Source organism: Dama dama, chromosome 20, assembly GCF_033118175.1.
Source record: "Dama dama isolate Ldn47 chromosome 20, ASM3311817v1, whole genome shotgun sequence".
NCBI classification, from domain to species: Eukaryota; Metazoa; Chordata; class Mammalia; order Artiodactyla; family Cervidae; genus Dama; species Dama dama.
In genome coordinates, this window is record NC_083700.1 from 40,096,292 (window position 1) to 40,119,218 (window position 22,927).

The 22,927-nt window shown below is 32.1% G+C and overlaps 1 protein-coding gene across 6 annotated transcripts in view; it reads right to left on the bottom strand.

The window, feature by feature from the left end:
• Nucleotides 1-534: 534 nt before the first annotated feature.
• The window catches only part of RNPC3 (RNA binding region (RNP1, RRM) containing 3), a 30,330-nt gene continuing 7,937 nt past the window's right edge, over nt 535-22,927 (bottom strand). The window contains exons 5-15 of one of the 6 annotated variants that reach the window (XM_061121268.1): nt 22,559-22,670; nt 21,420-21,488; nt 19,192-19,334; nt 17,262-17,387; nt 14,401-14,549; nt 12,209-12,370; nt 11,045-11,139; nt 10,899-10,957; nt 8,704-8,836; nt 7,935-8,003; nt 535-5,433 (exon numbers count right to left, since the gene is read on the bottom strand). In XM_061121268.1, coding sequence (XP_060977251.1) covers nt 7,947-8,003; nt 8,704-8,836; nt 10,899-10,957; nt 11,045-11,139; nt 12,209-12,370; nt 14,401-14,549; nt 17,262-17,387; nt 19,192-19,334; nt 21,420-21,488; nt 22,559-22,670 — 1,105 coding nt within the window. In that variant the 3' untranslated portion in view covers nt 535-5,433; nt 7,935-7,946. Of the gene's footprint in view, nt 6,942-7,934; nt 8,007-8,703; nt 8,837-10,898; nt 10,958-11,044; nt 11,140-12,208; nt 12,371-14,400; nt 14,550-17,261; nt 17,388-19,191; nt 19,335-21,419; nt 21,489-22,558; nt 22,671-22,927 lie in introns of all 6 variants that reach the window. The other 5 variants (XM_061121267.1, XM_061121269.1, XM_061121266.1 and 2 more) reach the window with 5 other exon arrangements.

The following is a 22,927-nucleotide window of genomic DNA, read 5'->3' on the forward strand; positions in this document are numbered from 1 at the left end:
GTTTATTCTTTTTCTAGTTCCTTAGGGTAGAAGGTTAAATTTGTTATTTTTCTTCTTTTCTAATAAAGCCAAATTCTCTTAAAAACCCTCCTTTCAGCTGCAGTTCCCAAATTTTGATGCCATATTTTCATTTTCATTCAAGTACTTCCCAATTTCTCTTAAAAAGTCTATTTTGATCCATATATATAACTTGGAAATGCATTACTTAATATCTAGGAACTTGAACTTTTTTCAGATATTTCTGTTACCAATATCTGATTTTGCTCAGCTAAGATCAGAGAATTACATGATTTAAGATTCTTAGCTTGCTAATAAGAATAATTATCTTCTAAATTCTACTGCTGGATAGTTCACTGGGTTGGGCAGGAAGAAAAACCTTACTCTTTTAAAAACATAAGAACAGATACACAGTCCAAAAGAGACATAACATTATACTGTGGTATTAAAATTTCATAAGGATGATTAGGAAAAAAAAAAACAAAGTCTAAAAATTTATGGAGGGAGATGGGCAAAAAATGGCTAAGAAACACTGGATTAGAGATGTTTCATTATTTTATTTTTCATTTAAGAGGTGATGTATTTGTCATACAGGAAAGTGTGAAAAAGTGTAACAGACTCCATATCCCAAGACCCAAATTTAATAATGCTAACATTTAGAAAAATATTCAAATACATTTTTAAAAGAAAATTCCAATATATATATATAGAGAGAGAACAACCCACTCAAATTTCACTCTCTTTCCCCTCCATCTTTTTCTTGCACAGAAAGATATTAAATGTTTTCATAAATAATATATAACATTTTATGTATCATATAAAGCTCTGAAAAGATTCATGATAAAGAAATTAATCAGCTGTTCATATTTTCTTCTGCAATTCTTAAATTTTCAAAGATCCTGGAATATAAGTACTAGAGAAGTGGTATATTGATGCCATACCATAATGTAATAAAAAAGAAATGTCCTATGTAGTCAAATACCCTTTTACTGATTTCTGATATACATATAAATATACACATACATTTTTAAACATTGTCATCCCTTTAAATCTTTGTATATTAAATCAAAGATACTTCATTGATCTCCCAGTTTTTCCCCATAGTATTAAAGCTTGAGCTCAGTGGGTACAGAATCTCTTTTTCCTAGTACTTTTTCAGTATTTGGTGAGTCTTGGTTGTTTATTCTAAATTCCCTATACTATCCTTTGTGTGAATGCTGTATCTCTACTATAGTTTGCTTTCAGGAAATTCCAGTGTATAATATATAGTAGCTTAAGTTATGGGGGTGGGAATTCTATATCTACTTCTGAGAATCATCAGTTCTGTCTCTTACGTGCCTAACACATGTAGTTTAGCTGTCATCTCTACTGAACAATCCTTCTGAAGTCACTATCTTTTACTTTACATGCATTAGTAAAAACAATTAAATGTAATAAAGCATCTTATTAACTTAGATTTGAAGTTCACCAAAAAACTTCATTACTCACAAAGGGAAGTGTTCTCTTCTTATAGGGTGTTAGAAGATCAAATTACTATACATAAACAGAGAGTCCCTTGGACTGCAAGGAGATCCAACCAGTCCATCCTACAGGAGATCAGTCCTGGGTGTTCATCAGAAGGACTGATGTTGAAGCTGAAACTTCAACACTTTGGCCACCTGATGTGAAGAGCTGACTCATCTGAAAAGACTGATGGTGGGAAAGATTGAGGGTAGGAGGAGAAGGGGGCAATGGAGGATGAGATGGTTGGATGGCATCACCGACTCAATGGACATGAGTTTGGGTAAACTCCGGGAGTTGGTGATGAACAGGGAGGCCTGGCGTGCTGTGGTTCATGGGGTCACAAAGAGTCAGATACGACTGAGCAACTGAACTGATCTGAAACACTCAGTAGGATGTCTTTGAAATTTTAGGTCCTTAATAGGTATTGATTCCTTTCCCTTACTTCCTTTCAAATTTCAAAGACTTAATCTCTCAAGACACTGGTTTTTGAAGGAGTTTCACTTGCACAGCAAATACTTTCCAAATCATCTAAACCAGCAACTTGTGTGCTTTGCTGTTGTTGTCTAGTTGCTAAGTCGTGTCCAATTCTTTTGCAACCCCTTGGACAGTAGCCCGCCAGGCTCCTCTGTCCATGGGATTTCCCAGGCAAGAATACTGGAGTGGGTTGCCGTTTCCTTCTCCAGGGGATATTTCTGACCCAGGGATCGAACCCACGTCTCCTGTATTGGCAGGCAGATTCTTTACCACTGAACTACCAGGGAAGCCCAACTTGGATGCTATCATTTTTTTTTAATTTGTTGATTTACACAATCAGGATTATGCTCATTTTGTTAACGACTAGGGTAAGGTGAAGAGCACTTGAATTACTTGAAAGTATATGCCTCCTTAAATTTTACACCCTAGGAACCAGCCCAGGCCCTTGTAAAAGGCATAAATGGAAAACAACCACATGGCAAAAAGAGTTTTATAGACTTCATATTGTAGCAAAACATTTGTTTTTGGCTGCCTAATATCTAAGTTTCTTTTTTGATTTTACAATGCTATGCTTTTCCTTGAGAGAACAAGCCTATTCCCAACTTTCAAGTCACATGTTTTATATGAAACTTCACTTCTTGCCTCAGAGGTGAAATGTCTGACCCACACTTGGCCAGTGTGCCAAATCTCTCTGGCAAAAGGAAAAAGTTACTATTGTTTAAAATAACTGAAAAATCCAATGACGGACTAGCTATTTGGGCTTTTGCTATGTAAGTACTTCTCCATCTCCATAATTTCTAGACACCAAAGATCCTAAACTTTTCAAATAGTTTCCTGCTCCCTAGGTGTGGCAAGGAAGAATCTGGGCATCTCAGTGATAACTGAGGTGGAAAGATGACTGAATTTTTACTGAAAATCTCAGAATTTTTATATCACCTTCAGTATCAGGGTGAGTTGAAAACCACCACAACCACCACTATGAGAGCTAATATTTATTGAAAATGTGACTCTCTCTCTTTATATATATATATATATACACACACACACAACACCAGACTTAAGTATTTTATATCCATCTAATCATCTTTATAACAATCCCACAGTAGCCATTTTTATTATTCCCATGGAAAATGGGAAAAAAAAGTCTTAAAGCAACTAAGGCATGGACACAAGATTTGAATTTAGAATCTATACCTGTAAAACCACTTTAAAAACACTATTTTTCAGTGAACTATTAAGGCTGAAATTCTTAACACTATAGCAGGACAGGGACTCCAGGGTTTTATTTAGGTTGATTTTAAAAAATATTCTTTTTTGGTGTGTTTGTGTTAGTCACTCAGTTGTATCCAACTCTTTGCGACCCCATGGACTGTAGCCCACCAGCCTCCTCTGTCCATGGGATTCTCCAGGCAAGAAGAGTGGAGTGGACTGTCATAAACCTGACAAATTTACACATTCCAAGGAATAATTTAGCTTTTGGCTCACTATTCCTATCATAATTAATGATCATTTCAAAAAATGCATATGATCCTTTCAATATCCAAGTTTCTTAATTTCTTGAATTCATATCTTTACATAACCTCACTTTCACTCAACTACCATATTCATATTCTAAAGTTACTAATTACGGTACTCTAACACTTTCAATCTCAGTCCGTTACTCTATTTCAACCTCCCAAATTTCCTACCTCTAGGAAATAACAACACATCTTCAACCACACTTCAATCTCAATGGATCATACCATTTCTCCATTGTGCATGAAACTCCATTTTCTCAATTTGCTCATTACCAGACTACTTTCCATGTCCCTCCTTCATAATCATTCTTTTGATTATGTCAACACCTTTCCCCTTCTCCCTTTTTGTTATATTCATGTGAGGAAATTCCAACTTTAAAAATCTGACTGTCCACTCAATAGCAGTACAAAGGCTAAACTGGGAAAAACACAAAACCACACTGACTGATCTCAATTAAATTAACAACCATGGACTTCAAGTAGGCACTTTTTAAGTAATATCCAGCAATCCTTCTAAGCGTCTTTTTCTCACTTCCCTAAATATCTATATTACATCTTTCCTCAATCCATTTTTCCCCAACACTTCATCCCTCTACTTCAAGACCTTGCTTCCTATTAACTGAGAAAATATAACAAAAATTGTATATGCTCCCATTAGATATACCAAACTGCAAATATCTAGATCTTTATAATCTGCCCTTCCTTCCACTGCTATTAAGGAGCTGTTTACACACCCACCTTTAAAACTAACCCTTCTATTTATACACCATATCTATGGTTCCAGGGACATTTCTCTCACTCCTGCATCATGTCTTTGTTTTTTCTGTACTACATTAGGCCATACAAATCTGCTATATTTTCCATCTTTATCAAATAAAAACAAAACCTTCTTGATACTATATCCCCCTGTATTAACAACCCATTTCACTATTCCCTCAGAGAGCAAGACTCCTTAACAGTTGTCTTTGGAACTCATCGTTCTTGCATCATCAACAGACCTAACATATTTAATCACTCCTTCCTAGTTGAGCTTCTTTCTTCATTTGGGTTTACCTACTCTTAGTCAAGTTTTCTTACCACTTGACATCTAAATATTAGCATGTGCCAGGGTTCAAATCTCCATTCTTCTATTTCCTACCTTTAAACTTTTCACTTACCTTATTTCACAAAGCTATGAGTAAAAGGGAAGAAGCTGTAATATACAACATCATTCTAACAAAGATCTAAGTGACTCTAAGGTAAAACTGTTACTACATACTCACAGAAGAGTATCAACCAGAACAAATTCAATAAAACATATCAATGTTTCCTACTTAACATAGAGCTGAAGTTAATTTTACTAAGGGAACAGAATAATTTTATATAGGAAACATTCATACCACTGCGTGACATTCTGATACACGGGGAGACATAACAATGAAAAACTGTTAGGGCAAGTATACAAATTCCCTAACCTGTGAAAAATTCCCCACCACTTAAGAGAAAAAACAAAATCAAAACAACATCAAAATCATCAAAACTCAGCCAAGCAGAACTACTCTGAGAATAATTACAAAAAATAAGATTACTATAAAAAAAAAGTGTTAAGTGCATCAGTATACAAGTGAGAATGAAAAAGGGCAATATTTGTAACCATAAAAGAAAATTTCTATTTAGTATTATAAAATTATTTGATAAAAAAATTTATGTAATTATCAAATTACACTTTCCTCAACATATAAATAACAAAGAAAAATTAAGATCATTATTTTAATTGGAAAGAAAATAATTTATTATATGAGGAAGATGATTAAAATATGTGACAGATCTCTAATAAACTGATTTGAATGCATATAGATTTAATTTTTAAATACACTTTAAAAGCTATTACGCACAGTTCCATAGTCCAGGTGGTCAATTTCATCTCCACAAAGGTGGAAAGCACTTGAGAGATAAAAGGTACCTAAAACACCATAAAAATTCATTAAAAATAATGATTACTAAACAGTTCCCTAGTTCTAAAATAACTAAAAGCTAGAACATTATTTAGAAAATTAGTGAATCATGTCAGTGCAACAAAATTTTAATCATCTTAACAGCATATAAACTGACTTATAACATTAAAAAATAAAAATTTTAACTGTGCCAATAGAAAAAAGCAACAGCAATTTCAATATTTCCTGCTTTTGGTACTCTGAGTGATAATGATTAACAACAGAATTTTGCATTGTTTTCATAGTACTATTAGTAGGATTTGCAAGAAAAGGGATGTAAATCCTCCAATGCTGTATTTTCCTACTAATAAAAGTTTAGATGGCTAGGGTAATGTCTTGGATCCACATTATCAGTTTAATCTAACAAAGCAGTATTCAAATTGGTCAGTCCTTAGAACCACTAAGGGAAAATTAGATTCTTGGTCCTCATTCCAGAGATTCTCATCTATTAGTTCTATGATAGAATCCAGGAATCTTAATGTATAAAAATCCTTCCTCAGTGGTTCTCAACCTTGGTTGTACATTAGAACCAATACTCTGTGAGGTTAGAAAATACTGATATCTACGCAGAAATACAGACCATTAAAACAAAACTCTAGGAAGAAATCCAAGCAAAATACTTTTTACTTTATTATTTTTCTTTAGTTTTTTTTTTTTTTTTAAGTTCTGCAAGTCATTCTAATATGCAGTGAAAATTGAGAACCACTGTTTGGGTGGTTCTGATTATCAACCGGTCTGGAAACCACTGCTCTTACATACCTACCAGAACTGTTTCTTTCCACTTATTGTGCTACCCTGAGTCAACTTTATCTTTTTCCCTCTCTGCTACTCTTTTCTCAATCCTTTTATTTTGTTTAGAAAAAGAAAGGGAAAAAAGATACTTCCACTTGCTATCTCAAAGGAGATTTCCATAATAAAACCTCAGATGTTTGCTACTTTTATCTGGAATTCACACTGAAATTCAGTTATTTAAATTTTCAACATATGTATTTTTTATAGGGGGAAAAAACCCTTTCCCCAGTCAAATTTTATAACAGGTTATACAGAACACCTAAACCAGATACATCATGAAAGAGAGCATTTATGTTACTCAATTAGACTTATATAAATAGAAGAAGAATAAAATCTGTGTTAAAGTAAATGCATCCATTCTCCAAGTAAATAAGTTGACCTGATTCACTAACTTTCTCTGGAAAAACTACATAACCTAAAGGATAGCATAGAAAATTCAGCAACAAATCTAAAAACCACATAAAAGATTTGTTCAATCAACACAGATAATTTTAGAAATACTTAATTTCAATACATTGTAAAAAAAATATAGAGATATATATATATATTGCTTAAGCTGGATCAGTGGGTTGGGGAGAGACAAAACACTTCTAGGAAAATAAAAAAACACTGCCCCAAAAGGATACGACAAGAAAGGATACACTGTGTATGACAGTATTACAGCAGTATTTACGCAGGGATGCTTCTAAAGAGGAACAGCAGAATGCAGTTTAATTTTTTTCTCATATTTCATGTTAGATTTACAAATAAATGTTTACTTTAAACACATACAGAAAATGGTTTATTTTCATCTGTTCTTCTAAGGTATTTGTAAGACATCTGACTATACCAGTATAGATACTTTACTACAAAATTCAAATATTCAAGGTGCCTCCCAAAAGGAATAAACATTAGCAAAACTTTATATAATTTTTTCAGCTTAACCATGAGTAATTCTGGCCCATTTATTCATGTTCTTCCATTATTCTAAAGCAGAAGGATTTAAAACAAAATGAATATATTTCCACTCATCTTTCTTAAATCAACATTGACATAAAATGCTTCATTTTACCATTTTTAATTATTAAATTGCTTAATTATGAATTCAAATTACTTATTTGAAAGATGAAATACTTCATTCCAAAAAATATGGACATATTTCTGTGAGGAGGACAATTAAAAATTAGCAATGCAAATTCTCATGTCTCACCAAGCATAACCAACTTGTCCTAACTTGGCAGACATTTTCCCAATGTTAGCATTAAAAAGTCCAGTATCCTAGAAAATCTTATTCACAGGAAAACTAGAAAAACTGATAACCCAAGGCCAAACACCCTTGCAGAACTACTGAGTCAGAAATTCTGTATGGGGGTTAGAGGAAACCCAGTAATCTGTGTTTTATCAGGCTCTCTAGGTGATTATAATACACGTTAAAATGTAAGAAGTACTGATTTATTCTAAGAAAAGAAAGTAAATTAAGAATATTAAAGATACATTGCCTTATAAAATTCATTCTCTCCAAATTTAACTTTTTACATACAAAAGAGCTTTATTCCAGAATTGTGAAGTTTAATGAAAATTAACAGCATAGTTAGACGGTCAGAGTGATGGGTTCTTCAAAAACATTACTCAGGCTATTATCCTTTCTTAATTTTTTCTCAAGAAAGTCATCCTTTCAGTATGTTATCTCCACACTTACCTTTACTAATTTTTAACACTTTCTTTTTCCTTCTTTAGAATCTTGTTTTGGTCTAGCAGATCGAGCAAACTGCTAATATTTAAAAATTAAGGTTTCCTTCACAAACATGAAAGGAATCTTTTCTAAAGAATTATCAAGAACATCCTAATGCAGGGTAGCAGCAGAGCTTTTAATTTCTCTATTTGTCTTCCTACTCAGTCGTTCGTCAGTATTTCTTGAATGCCTCCTAGCTGTCTATGATCTGGGGGAGAAGCAAAAAATTTTCCCTTTCATTTAGTCATTTTTTACACCTAGACCTCTGCTCCTTCATTTATCCCACTGATTTCTAGCTTGAAATTGCATTAACTGCGGAAAATACGATGGCTAATCAATGATATATTGTTATTAAAATTCTTAAACATAAATATGAATTACAATGCAATAAAATATAAAACTGAAGTACAATGAATCATATCTTCCTTTGAAGGATTCTAATGTACTTCTGGATACTGTACTATCTTTGGTTTAGCATGAGTATATATATTTTAAGTATTAAATAAAATGTTTAGACTTGGCTGGATTTTAATAGCCTCATTATGCTTATTTTCTGATAAAAATCTAAATAACATTGTCATCTGACTCAAATGTTTATATTATAAATATTTATAACTGAATATTCTCAAGCTGGAATGCAAGCTGCTGAGATTTCCAAAGCATAATATAAAAATTAGTTTCAACTATACCCTTACTGCTATAAACTCAATCTGGAACCAACTAATTTGAAGGATACAACCACCATAGGTTTTCCAAAAAGAACATATCCATTAGCTTCCTTTAACGCTTTTGCTGCTGCTTTTTCATTTGGAAGTCCAATGAAAGCTTGTCCTTTCATGCGACCTTCTTTCATCAAGCGTATATCAAACCTAGAAGTCATGGAAGAAAGAATGTTTTGACTCAAAGAATGTCAAAGAATTCTGATTGTGAATGGGAATGTGTTAAAATTCTGCTATTTCAGAATAAAAATGACTATACTATCTGATTCGCACATTACTTAGGCTTTCTAAAATTATATTTTATATTCTGTTTTAAAATTGTTTTCATAAGTAGGTGATGTAAGTTGATGTTCTTATCATTTTTTAACTATTATAAAAGCATATGTGATTTAAAAAATCATAGTACTTACAACAATAAAAGTAAATAAGTTTTTCTTTTATCTCTTTTTTAAAAGTTTTATGCAGCCAATTTAATACTGTTTACTCAAGTGACAAAAACAACTATATGATGAGGAATAAAAGGGTTGACAGAAACTATAGAAAATTAATATGGAATTTCAGAGGAGAAAGGGACCTTATTGATCACCTAGTCAAAAATCACCATTTTACAGACGATGTGTACAGAGATTGAGTGAATTCTTCAGTGTTAACACTGAGAGCTAAAGTTAAGGCCAAAAACACAAACCAGATTTTGTATTCCAAGTTAGTCATTATTCCCTAGTGTATAGCTGTCAACATTTTGGGGGGGGAAACTATACTCTAAATTACTTAAAAAACAGACTATAATTTAAAACTAAAGTAATGCCTAACATTTAGTCTATGAGACTAGCAAAAGCATATAAAGAATTTTTAAGAATCAAAATGTGCAGTCAAATTTTTTTCTAAAAAATTCACAAGACTAGTCCCACAGGAAACAATTATTAATTTACCATTTTGATGTGTACAGTTTCTCAATACAGAATTACTTTTCCTCTCAAATGGTAATGGGAGGCAATATGGGAAATAGAAAGGATGCATAAACATGGTATGTACATATACATATACACACAGACACATGCATATATATATAGACACATACAATAACACAATACATTTGTTTGTGACATACATACATTCACACACACACACACACACACACACACACACACACACACGAATGTATATATTTTTAAATTTTTTCCACTTATACAAAGGCAACAACAAGAACAAGGGTTAGTATTTGCACATCCAGCAGAATAAACTTTTGGTGTCCTGATAAAAAGAGGTATCTGCCACTGATGAATATAAATGGACAATTTTAAAACATAGTGTATGCTTATTTAAAGAAGTACACTGCCCGGGTTAAGACTTTAAAAATATTAATTTTACATGAGTCACTTCTCTAGCTAACTTCCATTCAAGAGTCTCCCTCCTTACATTTTCTAATTTTTACTTCTAATTTATATGGCCAAGGTCATACATATTTTAGTTAACTGATTATAAAATTTCAAAGAATGAAATTCTAACTTCAAACATTAGCTTTTAAATCATTTACAATCATATCCTTCTCTTTTGCACTCATAAAATTGGAAATCTTTCCAATTTTCAGTCTTTCCAACTGAACGAAGAGAAGCTACCACCACAGTAAGAATCTGAAACACTTGGCTTTCGTACCGTATACTCCTGAATTAGTCATTAAAACACTAGTTTTCAAAATCTAATCTTTGGACCAGCAGCTCTGGCGTTATCCACGGGCTTTTTAGAAACACAAATATATCCACCCTATCTCAGCTTAGAAAACCATCCTTTCTAGGGATGGACCAAGGAAATGGTTTTACTAAACTTTTAGGCAAGTTAAAGTTTGAGAACCACCGCTTTAGGGTTAGGGACGAAGTCTAGAATTTATGATGAAACCTGTTTCTATTAATGTTTTATGGAACTCAGTCATTAATATTCATTTATGTATTGTTTAGAGCTGCTTTCATGCTACAAAGACAAAACTGAGTAGTTGCAACAGACACTGTAATATTTTAATATAAAAATATTAAATTTTTACTATTTAAAAAGAAATTTGCTGAATCCTGATCTAGATGTCTAAAAGATTAATTATGCAATAGATATGAGCAATTTCTTCATATAATTTTAACTGCTAAAGGGAAAATGATATTAAAAAAGGGTTAATTTCTAACAGAGTAATAACAAAACATAATTTGAGAATATACATGCCACTTACATTATCCGCTGTGTTTCTGATGAAAAGTCAACATATCTTCCAAAAATAAATTTAAGGTCCTAGAATTTCAACAAAGAAAAGACCAATAAGGAAAACCAGGGGAAAATATGCAAAATAATAAAACCAATTTATAAATTTCAGCTTACCTTTTCCTGAACATGTTTAGCTAAATTCTTTACATAAATTCTACAGTTTGGTTCACCAGGTTCGTAACTTCTAAAAACTGAAAGATTTTCCATTTCTTACATAAAAACAAAGCAAGACAAAGATATAAAATTAAGACAGCTTCATCAATTTTTTGAAGAAAAACTTTAACAGCATTCAAATGTAACTGCTAAATAGACAAATAAGCATTAAGAAAATGTTAAAATCATAGAAATTAATGACAATGTTACTAATGGTATAAAAATACCCATTAAAAATCTAAAGTGATAAGTTAAAAAATTTCAGGCATCTAGAATAACTAAAATGTATCTGAAAAATATTTTCATTAAAGCACTTTAAAGCTTAATTTTGAGAATGAGTTACTTTATTTGAAAGACTGAAGCAAATAAAGATGCTATCAAACATCTGTGTTATTGTTCTGATTAAAGTCAATCTCCCTAAGTACTAGACACCAATATATTCAAATGTAAAATAAATTACTTACAATGTAATTATCAAGAATTTCAAAGAAACTGTGGGTTCTGAATCTCTATGTAGCTATTTCTATTTAGTCTCTGAAATGTATTCCTGACAACTATATGTTTAAGCAAAAATGCGATTTGGAAGTCTGTTTCCCGTTATTATGAAAAAATTATAATGTGTCACATGTCAATCTAAAATCCCTAAATATTTTAAGATATACTAAAATAGGAAAAAATCCATTAGAAGTAAAAAGCTATCATATTAGGATATAAAATTCATAAACACAGGCTTTTAATTACCAAAGAGTTAAAACTATATTTTAGACAAACAACTGCTTTGCATACATCTCAGACACAGTATTGTGATGGTCTATCAACTGTAACCTGAATACAGAATTCCAGACTGTTGGTCATACTGACTTAAGATGTCATATAAAAGTTTCAGAAATGAAAATATTCTTCCAAACAAATATACTCTGGGAGCAGTGTACTGAGGAATACTTTCTTCCCTATAAAGTATGAGCACTAAAAACCAAAAGTGATGATTAAAAACATTTAACTGAAGAGATGTCTTGAAGTACATGCTTTAGTTAAAGTAAATAACATGAAGAGATTTGTTTTGTTTCTGAAGGGCCAAAGAAGTGTAAAATAGGAAGTAAGTTCTGGTTTATTTCATGAAATTACCTTCTCGAGAAATTCTGCCCTTTTCCAACTCCCTTCTAGAAATACATTCTGATGGCATTTCATCAGAGTCGTCTTTAATCTCCTCCGTGGTGTTCAGATTTGGTTGGGGGAAGATTTTTCCGAATCCTATATTAGATGCATCAGCTTCAGTAGCAGGTAAGTCTAAGAGTTAACATTGATATTAGTCGTTAAAAATCTTCCCTTCAAAATAGTTTTTCTTTTCCATTTTTAATTTTTACGATATCTTCTAGCACTAAACCTCTTTGGTGTTTTTCTCAATGCTTTGAAACAGGGGTGAGCAATCTTTTTCTATAAAGGTTCAAGCAGTAAATATTTTAGGTTTTGCAGGCCATATGGTTTCTATCACGACTATTCAACTCTGACACTATAACATGAAAATCATAAAGTAAGACACTTCCATTTGAGGATACTAAAAAAAAAAAACCAACAAAAAAAAAACCATCCATTATACCTCTCCCCACCAAAAAAAAAAAGGTCAATACTAATGGTGATCCTACAAGAGGTCAGGAAAAATATGTATTTGCACAGTTACTCAATTAGGAAAATTAAAATCATTATAAATTTTTAATTCACAACATAGCAATATAATGAATTTCATTCAGAAAACATGAATTTTAGCTTCAGCGAAAGTTAAACTGATTTGGGGTAGAGGGTTGGGAAGGACAGGATTAAACATGCAGTAGAAAAATTCCCAGTTATACTACCTAAAAAGGCAAACAAAACCTTAAAAAAGCTATGAAAATGATGCAAATAACATGCCACACTTAGGATCTTAAAAGTCTCCTCCTAATGCAGCAAAACTATTGTTCCAAGAGATCTCCTGTGGCCTGAAGGCATCAGCAAGAAAAGAACCTTTAAAACTGTTTTCATTGTTTATTCACCATTACTCTACATTGATGCAGAATGGGATGACTACCACGCCCCTCAATAACAGATAAGTCTTAGAGTAAATTATGCTTAAAAAAATAGAAATTTGTGTCAAAGGGTGACTAGCCATCAAATACAGACACTGAAACAAAATAAAAAAGAGCTATCTGTAAAGGCAACATGTTCTCACTACCATCAGAGAGACAAGACTAAAACTAGCTATTCATTCAGTACATTTGCAATACTTACTAGAACTCTACCCTATATTCATTTAAGTGCTTAAAGATATATGTACAAAAATGTACATACCAGAATTTCTGTAGTAATAAAAAAAAGAAAACCTCAACTTCTATCAATAGAGTTTGACGAAACATTTGCATAACTATACCATAGAGTGTAATACAGCCTCAAAAAGTAACCTATGATGACTATTTTTAAAAAAAGAAGAGAAAATAAAATGTTTATACATAAGCATAGGATAAGATCTGGAAGGACTATCTTCATATCAAATTACTAACAATGCTTATCTCTAAGTAGTCAGATAGGGAAAAGTGGGGTTTGAAGTGTTAACTTTTTAAAATTTCACTACATGTAAATCCATGGCTGATTCATATCAATGTACGACAAAACCCACTGGAAAAAAAAAAAAATAATAATAAAAAAAAAATAAATAAATAAAATAAATAAAATTTCACAGGCTTCTGTTCTGATTGTATTGTCTGTAGGCTGGTATTATTTCTAAAATTTAAAAATTAAAAGAATAAAGAAATGCCATTGTAGTATAATATCAAATTAATGTTTAAAATAAGCAGGAAAAAAAATCTATAATATCAATATATTATCTTTAAACTTAAGAATGCTATCTTGCTTAACAACCTTCCGTGTCTTTTGGATTAAATAAAATCTACATGAAACCTACAAAAGATTTCACAGCTTGTTTTCCTAACCAGTAATTCAACTGTACTAGTAAAACCACAGAGCATCACACATTTAGTAAGCAGTGAAAAATAACTCAGTACAAGAAACACTTATATTTTTCGCATAAATAAACATCAGCAAAAACCAGACTAAATTTGACCCTAGAGTTCATTACTAGTAAAAGGTAACACATTTAGAACCAATTTTAGTTTTATTTAGAAAGTTTAAAATGAATAGTATTCCATGACACTAAGGAAGACCAAATTGCACATTTTAAATATACTCACAAATACTAAAAACAGAAGCACACAAAATTTAATTCTAACACAAAAAACTGATTGAGAAAAATTTTTACATAGCATGTTAAAGAACTAGAATGTGCTTACCGCAATTTTCTTCACAATTTTGTTGCTTTTCTAAATCTTTCTTAAATGCAGCTTGCATGTCAGTGGATATATGGAATTCAATTTTTTTATTACCTACAGGTTGTGGTTGGTCAAATACATCCGAAGGTAACAACACTGGATGTAAACTGCTGTTTATAAACAATCATAGCATTACTTTGTAATTGCAAACAAAATTTTGAGAAAAATATTATTTCATATTAACTTTAAATTTAAAACATTAACACTAATAAAACACACTAGAGGCACTGAACAAAGTAACTTACACTTAATACTTTAAAAATCCTAACAACTATTTTCATATGGATATTATTAAATTCTTAGTTTAGATAGGTAAGGAGTTTGAGGTTAAAGGATGTTAAATAATTGCATAAAGTCAGTCAGTAAATGACAGAGATAGAACTTTAAGACTATTGATCCTGAACGTCAGGATACTGGCCAATATGCAAAAAAGTTCACTCTATGATTAATGTAAGCATTTTATGCACTGTATTCTATATACTATATGTAATAAATCTATGCTGGCCAATGGAGTAGCCATAAGCCACATGTGGCTAATAAGCACTTGAAATCTTGCTTATGTTCTAATCTGTACTTATGTTCTAAGTACAAAATATACACCAGATTTGATAACTTTGTGTGGAAAAAAAGAAAGGTAAAACATTTCAATAATGTTTTATATTAATTGTATTTTGAAATAACAGTTCAGGTATAACTGGTTCAATAAAATACATTATTAAAATTAATTTCATCTTTTAATGTAGCCACTGGTAAATTTAATTGGTTCACATTACAGCTGACCTTTGAACAACTCAAGAGGTTAGGGGCCCTGACCCCATAGCAGTCAAAAATCTGTATGTATATAACTTCATCAACCTTCCATATCCATGGTTCCTCTGTATTCATGGATCCATATCCATGGACTTAACCAACCTCAGATCATGTAGTACTGTAGTATTTACTGAAACAATCTGCATAAATATAAGTGGACCCACACAGTTAAAACCCACATTGTTTAAGGGTCAACTATATTAGTTTTTAATTGCTTGGTGCTGTTATAGAAATTAAAAGCATGGGACTGTGATATCAAAACATACATAGGTGGGAAATATGCATCATATGTTATGTACACTTAATGTTATGTACATGTTATGTACACTTAACATGAGAAAATAATTCTAAAAAATCCAAAGATTAAAGACCCACTCCTATAAAAATGTAAAAACATCATTTTAACAAACTTTTCTCAATTTATGAAGTTACTTACAAGTTCAAAGTAAATTTACCTTGTAGAAAAGCTGAATAGAATTAAAACTGTAATTAATGGCAATTTTCACTGATTAAGATATCTAAGTACACAGAAATCCATGGTAAACAGGCTAATAGTTTCTACCATAATTTCAAAAAAAAATTTGTTAATGCAAAATGTCAGATCATCAGTCAAAAGGGATAATACATTTCAAACAAAATACACAGTAATAAACACTATTTCACTGGCAATTTCTCTATTCTAACACAAAGTTTAAGACATAGTGGGAAATTAATTTATATCTAATAAAATTCTTTCATACTTATAGCCCTGATCATCACCCCACATCAGTATATTTCCTGAAAGCTTACTGTAAGATGATAAAATCTGAGAGAAATTTTTAACTTTTTAATGTCAGTGGTATTAAAACGGTTTCTTCAATGTATTCAAATATCGTAACATAACATTTAAGGAAGGCAGGTATCTCCACATCCTTCTAGCTTTCCCTTTCATCATTTCTATTCCTACGCACCAAACTGTCTTACCTCTGGAAATGTACTTTTTAATTCAAATTGGATCTCTCTTCCCTGACCCATTTTTGCCGCTCCTCCTTCAAGCCCAGCTCAAACTGTCTCCTCTGTCTTAAAATCATTCCAGATTTCTTAACTGGCTGTGATCTCTCCTTTCTCACAATCGTTCATTCTCAGTTACATCTTGTTATAACATTTAATATTATAAATGCTCATACAATAGTCATCTGTGTGTATGTTTTACCTGTCCATAAGACCATTAACTCACTGTTTGAAAAGGTAGCACTGAGCTTTGGAAGCATACTCCAAACCCCACAATATTTAGCATAAAACTTATCACACATTGAATAAATATTTAAAGGTGGGTCCTGTGTGCTAAGCTATGTGAACTTTTACCTGCTAGGGTACTTTGAAGCAAAAAAATGTTTGATATTAGGTAGTATAGTTAGGAAAAACTAACAAACTTTCATATAAGCACACTGGTGATGCATTTTCAAAACTGTCAGTACAGGAAGAGAAAGAGATAATTAAAGTAAATTAATTTTGTTTTGAATAATACCTTAAGTGCATACAAGACATTGAGTATACAAACAGGAAACTGGAAATAAAGACTTTGGAACTCAGAAGTTTAAATCTAGAGATGGAGATTTGGAATCTATCAGCTACAACAGGTAAATCATAAAAATTAATGATATTAACAAGTAGTGAAAACATATGAATGGAAAATGACCACAGACAGGAGTAAATGGAATCCAGTACTTAAAAAGCGAGTGAGTGAGTGAGTGAAAGTCACAAAAGAAAAAAGTATGAAGAAAAAGAGGAAGAGACAGAGTTAAGATGAGAAACAAAAAAATTAAAGGTAGACAATTTTGAAACCTGGCATAGTCAATAGTATCAAATGCTGGTCAACTTTGAGAAAATTAGGGATACTTGTGAATTTGGCAACTAAGAAATCACTGGTAAGCCAAATGGACTGATGAAAGTCAGAATGAGAAATGATTTCAGTTAAGCAATTAAACAAAGTATATAAAGAACCCTTATCCTATAATCTAGAACAAAACTACCTGTGTGAAATAGATGATGATATATTCAACATATCCTTTATTTTTCTCTTTTTTCTCACATGGCGCTGCTTTACTGGTTTTGGTCTTTTGGGCTGAAGATTTGCCAGTTCCATTAGTTTGGTCATTCTACATTAGCGGAAAGAAAAGTAAATAAGATTTATGTAAAAGCCCAGTTATTTACCATTGTTTTTGTTAAGCTTAAATTTTTATTTGAGCTTATAAATTATAAAATGATTTGTATAGCTTAAGTAGAATCTCTAAGTCATAATTTAAGATATATTTCATTTGACAAAAGCTCAAGTTATGAATCTCCTTGATCAATTTTCATCTTAGCTTGAAGGAACCAGGAATTTTCTTAATTGCAATTTGTCAAGTTTTAAAGATATGTTTTATTATGAAAATTATTAGTTGCCCAAATAAATGACTGTACTTTGTGCCAAAAAGTTAAACAAGATACACTAAATATAATCTTTGTAACTTTACTGCTCTTTCCTTGACTGACATTCAACAGACCTTACAAACATAGTAAAATTATTTTGATTCATATTCTAATTACTAAAGAAAACCTAGACTTAAATACTTTATTTAAAAACATTTTGTGCATAATTGTTGGAAAGCATCCTTATATAAATAAGATAACTTACACCGTTCTTGAAAACAGAGTTTTCAAATACTATACTCTAAAGTAGCTTAATCAATCAAGGGTTGACAATTGATACTTTGTATATAACTTATCTGCATTATGATTATGAATATTTAGAATAGATCTTGTCTAGTCTTTCTTGGCTCTTCCACAGGATCAGATACAGTGTTTCCACAAAGCAAGTTCAAAACCATTAGTCACAGCTCTATTTCTCCAGAGTTTAATTTTATTTTAGGCTCTGCTGAACATTATTAACAACTTATTGCTCTTTTCCAGAAGCTTTAAATAAAATATATGTAGATCATCAAGAACAACCAATAAAAGAATAATTCATTTGCAGTAATTATTATGAATATTCTTGTAAAAATTCTATGAAGTTGCTCTAGAAATTACTCTGGGGTAAATAAAGTCCAGGGAAGTAAGCTGACAAAACAGAAATACAACCTAATTTTGTTCTATAAAGTCTTCGCAAACACTGAATTAGTGAATAATGAATCACTGTCCCTAGAGGAAATTCAGGATTAGGTTCCCGCAAGCATGTGCTCACATTTCATTCACTGATCAATATACACCTCATTTTATGTTTGTTTACTTTTAAGAACATCTTATTTAATATATATTTTTGATTCAATAACACTGAACTCATAGTCAACAGCACTAACTCAGGCCTCCTAACACACAGAATTTTCTCCATAAAACAAATCATAGCCCTCTTGATTTTGGAAACCCTAGACAACACTTCAACACTACACTTGGGGGCATTTTAAACAGCAAAACCAACAAACAGCACAAAAATGTGAAAAACATGGTACATATAAACAATGAAAAAGACTCTTGTTTACAGTATAAGAGCTGAAACAAGAGGACAGAATGTCCCTTTGTTCTACCTCATCTAGCAATGTGCATGTCAAATGACTCAAATTTTTCACCATTCTGTACATGCCCATGTCTGCCAGAAGACCGTAAAAGCACTGCAATTACTGATGTTGAAGTTATAAACAAACTGTAACAAGTGGGCAAATTCTCAAATACAGAATCAATAAAAAACGATGATCAATTTTATACCATTATTAATCAAAAAAATTACTCGTTATGCAAAAATTTTTCCTTAGGTCTTGATTTCTAGTCTCAGGTCTTAATCTATAGTATAATGGGGAGCTGGGGATGGACAAATGCTAAGGACCCTGAATTAGGAAGAACTATATGCAAAATTTAAGAAGAGTAAGAGAATCTCATTCATATATTCTATGTTTATTAGAATCTACACAAATATTTGACATTACATACCTCTGACGGTCTTCATCATCACTGCTTTCATATTCTGATTCTTTACTAGATAATTCCTCATCCTCATCTGGCAAAGGAGGTTCCTCTGGTGGCTGAGGAGATGTAGGTGGAAGAGGTGCATGTAATGGCATATAGTCCTCATACTAAGTAAAAACAAAAAACACTGTGGTAATCTATGATGTTTACAGAATAGAAAACTATTTCCATTCAGATACATGATTCTCACATTTCTCTATTCCTCATGATTTTCTTTTACAGATTCAACATATACTGATGGAACACCTGCCTTAGTAGACTTTAGTCGATCACAAAACTTGTTTCTTCTTCCTTGGCACCTAGCTGGACTAAATTTCCAAACTTCCCTTGCAGTTGGATTTCACCTGAGCTTTAGTCAATGAAAAGGTTAGCATAAAAGTTTCCCACACATAAAATTCTCTCTTGTTTTTTTTACCTGCAGGCTGCATGGTAACTTCCTCACCAACCAGGGAATGCACATAATGCAGATTAACTTGGGTCTTTTTAGTGACAGAAAAGAACACCATTCTGCCCTACTTTTGGAATGAACCTGGCATGAGCAAGAGATAATATGAATTGTGTTAAATGACTAAGATTTGAGTTTTGTTAACAGCAGCTAGTATAATCTTAACTATTATCCTCGCACATGCCAGGCATTGAGGTTTCAGAGTTACAAAGAAAGATTATGAAGCTAATACAGACATTAGAAAAGCAATCAATGCACAATACAAAAGCAAATTTTCTATTTATATGTTAGCCTTTAAAATAATTTATCACTGCTATTATCTAAAAAAGTACTAAGGGGACATTTATACAAAGGAATATTACTCAGCCATAAAAGAGAATGAAGCAGTGCCATTTGCAGTGACACAGATGGACCTAGAAACTGTCTTACTAGGTGAAGTTAAGTCAGAGAAAGACAAATATCATATAATATTGCTTATACATGGAATCTAAAAAAAATGATACAATGAACTCATTTAGAAAACAGAAATAAAAGAGTTACAAACATGACTTAAGAATCACTCATGAATCTGAACAAACTTATGATTATCAGGAGGGAAGGGAGGGAGGAATAAATTGGGAGATTGGGATTGACATATATACACTACTATACATAATATACATACGAACCTATTGTATAGCACAGGAAACCACTCAATAATCTACAATGGTCTATATGGGGAAAAGAATCTAAAAAAGAGTGGCTATATGTATATGTATTAATATAACTGATATAGGTGTGACTGCACACCTGAAATACAGCACTGTAAATCAACTATACTCCAATTAATAAAAATAAAAATAACATAAAAAAACAAAGTACTGCCGCCACCGCGAAGTCGCTTCAGTCATGTCTGACTTCGTGCGACCCCACAGATGGCAGCCCACCGGGCTCCCGTCCCTGGGATTCTCCAGGCAAGAACACTGGAGTGGGTTGCCATTGCCTTCTCCAATGCATGAAAGTGAAAAGGGAAAGTGAAGTCACTCAGTCATGTCCAACTCCTAGTGACCCCATGGACTGCAGCCTACCAGGCTCCTCCGTCCATGGGATTTCCCAGGCAAGAGTACTGGAGTGGGTTGCCATTGCCTTCTCCAATAAAGTACTGAGTATTATAGCAAACAATAAAATTACTAAAATTACTCAAGAGCAGATATAACCTACCAACAAAATTATTGATAGATTTGCATAGTAAACTCTAATAAAAAAATTATCAACCTTTTTTATCTCCTGCAAATGTAACTTACCAGCAATAAAACCAGAATGACTGAAATTTTAGACAATTCAGCTTGTTAAAATGTAACTGTCTTATAGGATAGCACAATGTTCTAGATCAAAGGACTGAATAACCCTAAGAGAAATGATGGCCTCTATTACCAAAAGCATTGCTTTAATATTCTGGGGAATTCCCTGGCAGTTCAGTGGTTACAACTCCACGCTTCCACTGCAGGGGTCATGGGTTCAATTTTTGATTACAGAACTAAGATCCCACATGCTGCACAGCATGGCCAAGAAAGAAAAAAAAAAAAAAGTTCTGGTTTTTTCCCACTTTCAGTTCTCCACAGTACTATTATTAAGTTAACTTTGTATTGGTTCTTCATTTTCAATAAATGTTAGAGATCACTGGCACAACATTTGTAAAATTTAGCCTCAATAATCTCACCACAAGAAGAGAAATTTTGAATGTTGAAAATTCCAAGAGCTTTCTTACCATGGGAGGCCGGGTAGTAATTGGTCCAAAAGGTGTGGGCAAATTCATTTTATTCATAAGATGAAGCACCTTAATAAAAGGGATAAAACATTTGAAATCAAATAGAAAAATCATGATTCAACTCACATCTGATAGTGTACTCAAAAACTTTGCAATAACACAAGTGATTAATTTAGTGCAAACGAAGGATCACCTCTTGCCTTTATAATCCCAGGAAAAGACTAAACTGGTATATCTCAGGCACTGGTATATCTTAGAAGATCAGCCTTCCTAAAATATTTATCAATTGTGCAAAATACCATCATTATCATTATTAAAAATGTCATTTTCTTACAATGTAAAATTTACTAAAGTGTTTTTTCCCTTGATTATTGTGGAATTATGAAACATAGAGAAGCATAATAATAAGAAAATCATCATCTATATTTTTTACTTAAAAGTATCTTTTATTGTCAATATTTCTAAGCATTTATTGAGGGATCCTCTATATCTTTTCCTCTAAGAAAGGAAAAGCATATGCTAAAGTAACGAAGAATTACCAGAGGTTACATTTCCCAAATTAGCTTATCCTTATTAGTATTATTAATACTAAACATATTAGTATTTTTATGCTATAGTTTATAAAAACCCTTACTTGAAAGTAGTAATTTTTTCACTACCTTTTGCAATGGACTGAATGTTTATGTCCCTCTCAAAAGTTCATACGTTAAATCCTAACCTATAATGGTATGATATTAAGACATGAGGTTTTTGGGAAGTTATTAGGTCATAAGGGTAGAACCCCCATAAATGGGATGAGTGTACCTTATAAAAAGCACAACCGCGAGCTCTCTCATACTCTTTCAGCTATATGAAGTTACAAAGAGAAAATGGCCATCTTCAACCCAGAAGAGGGCCCTCACCAGAACCTAACTATCCTGACACACTGGAATACAACTTCCAACCTCTAGACTGTGAGAAATAGTTTTCTATTATTTAAAAACCGCCCCAATCATGGTACTTAGCTATAATAGCCCAATCTAAGACATCTTTAAAATTCTGGAATATTATCACCCCTATAGGAATTAGTCTGATTAATACAACTATTTTTTAAAAAGTATGAGAAAGTATTTACTTTGAGAAATGTTTATTCTACTTACCTGCACGTAGAACTTAGGCACACTTGCCAAAGCATTTACTATATTTGCTAGGATTGTGCTTGAAGGTGGTGGGTACATATACTTCAGGCATGAATTTAGAGGAAAAGTCAGCCTAAAAAAATATTTAAAATGCTTATTGTGGTTTAGTAAGTTTCATATCAATAACTCATTTAAGGTAACCTAATAACATACAAATTGCTCAAATTATTAAGTAAATCTAAGAGTACTCTGTTCCTAAAAGATCCAAATGATTACATTTAAACAGCAACTTGCCTTCTCTCTGAATTATAGAAGAATATAGCATTTCTTTTCAGAGCTTATCTTACAACTTTGAACATTTTAATGGAACCAAATTCAATGACAAACTCT